The sequence below is a fragment of the Rhincodon typus genome, chromosome 39, assembly GCF_021869965.1.
Source record: "Rhincodon typus isolate 14 chromosome 39, sRhiTyp1.1, whole genome shotgun sequence".
Lineage (NCBI taxonomy): Eukaryota > Metazoa > Chordata > Chondrichthyes > Orectolobiformes > Rhincodontidae > Rhincodon > Rhincodon typus.
This window is the reverse complement of record NC_063370.1, coordinates 12,421,752-12,422,797: the sequence shown is the minus strand read 5'-3', so window position 1 is coordinate 12,422,797 and position 1,046 is coordinate 12,421,752. Positions and strand designations below refer to the sequence as shown.

At 42.4% G+C, this 1,046-nt stretch overlaps 1 protein-coding gene across 1 annotated transcript in view; it reads right to left on the bottom strand.

The window, feature by feature from the left end:
• Positions 1 to 1,046, bottom strand: part of LOC125487291 (homeobox protein Meis1-like) — a 98,913-nt gene that overhangs the window by 90,855 nt on the left and 7,012 nt on the right. The window contains exon 4 of the mRNA XM_048618229.1: positions 143 to 202. Within this exon, the coding sequence (XP_048474186.1) occupies positions 143 to 202 (60 nt within the window). The remainder of the gene's footprint in view (positions 1 to 142; positions 203 to 1,046) is intronic.

Sequence of the window (1,046 nt, the reverse complement as noted above, 5' to 3'; positions counted from 1 at the left end):
TAAATAGAAAACATTTAAGTTTTCATATACGTGGGCTTAACAAAATAGCCTATCTTGCAAGGACAATTAAGATAGCAGACAGGCCTTTTTATCTGTTCCCTCTCCCAGTCAGTTCAACACTAGTACAATTGAGATTTTGAACTCTAATTACCAAATTATCCAGCTCAGGGTTGGAGGAAAATAAAGGTTTTTCTGTTCGAATCTGGAAATTAGAAGAGAGTGGGGAGAGATTTTAGTAGAACTCAACAGACTTCAAATAGTTAACTCAAATATTTAGACCCGGAATTGGTAACAGGACAGAAACGGAATGTTCGATACAAATTTTGCTTTGCCAAGTATATCAGATACCTACAGCTATACACACACACACACACACACACACACACACACACACACACACACAGACACTAATGGTCACACCCAAACACACAAACATAAGAACAGACACAATAGTCAAATACAGACACAGACATACACATGGACAGTCTCTCACACACGCACACACAGAAAATTACAGTCTCTCACACACACATATATGAACATACACCTGCAGTCATTCACACATAGCACACCAGGCCAGACACTAACAGTCTCTGACACGCACAGACATTGACAGTATCACATTTAGAACTCATACTCACAGTCAAACATACACTGACATGCACTCTCACAGAGACAGTCACTGACACTCACACACACAGTCAGACACTTTCTTTACACACACACACACACATACACACAGACACACAACACACACACACACACACACACAGACACACACACAGACACACAGACACAGACACAGACACACAACACACACACACAGACACACACACACACTCACACAGACACACACACACACAGACACACACAGACACACACACACTCACACAGACACACACACACACACAAAACACACACACATACACACAGGCACACAACACACACACAGACACACACACACACAGCACACACACTTACACACAGACACACAACACACACACACTCACACACTCACACACACAGACACACAACACACACACACA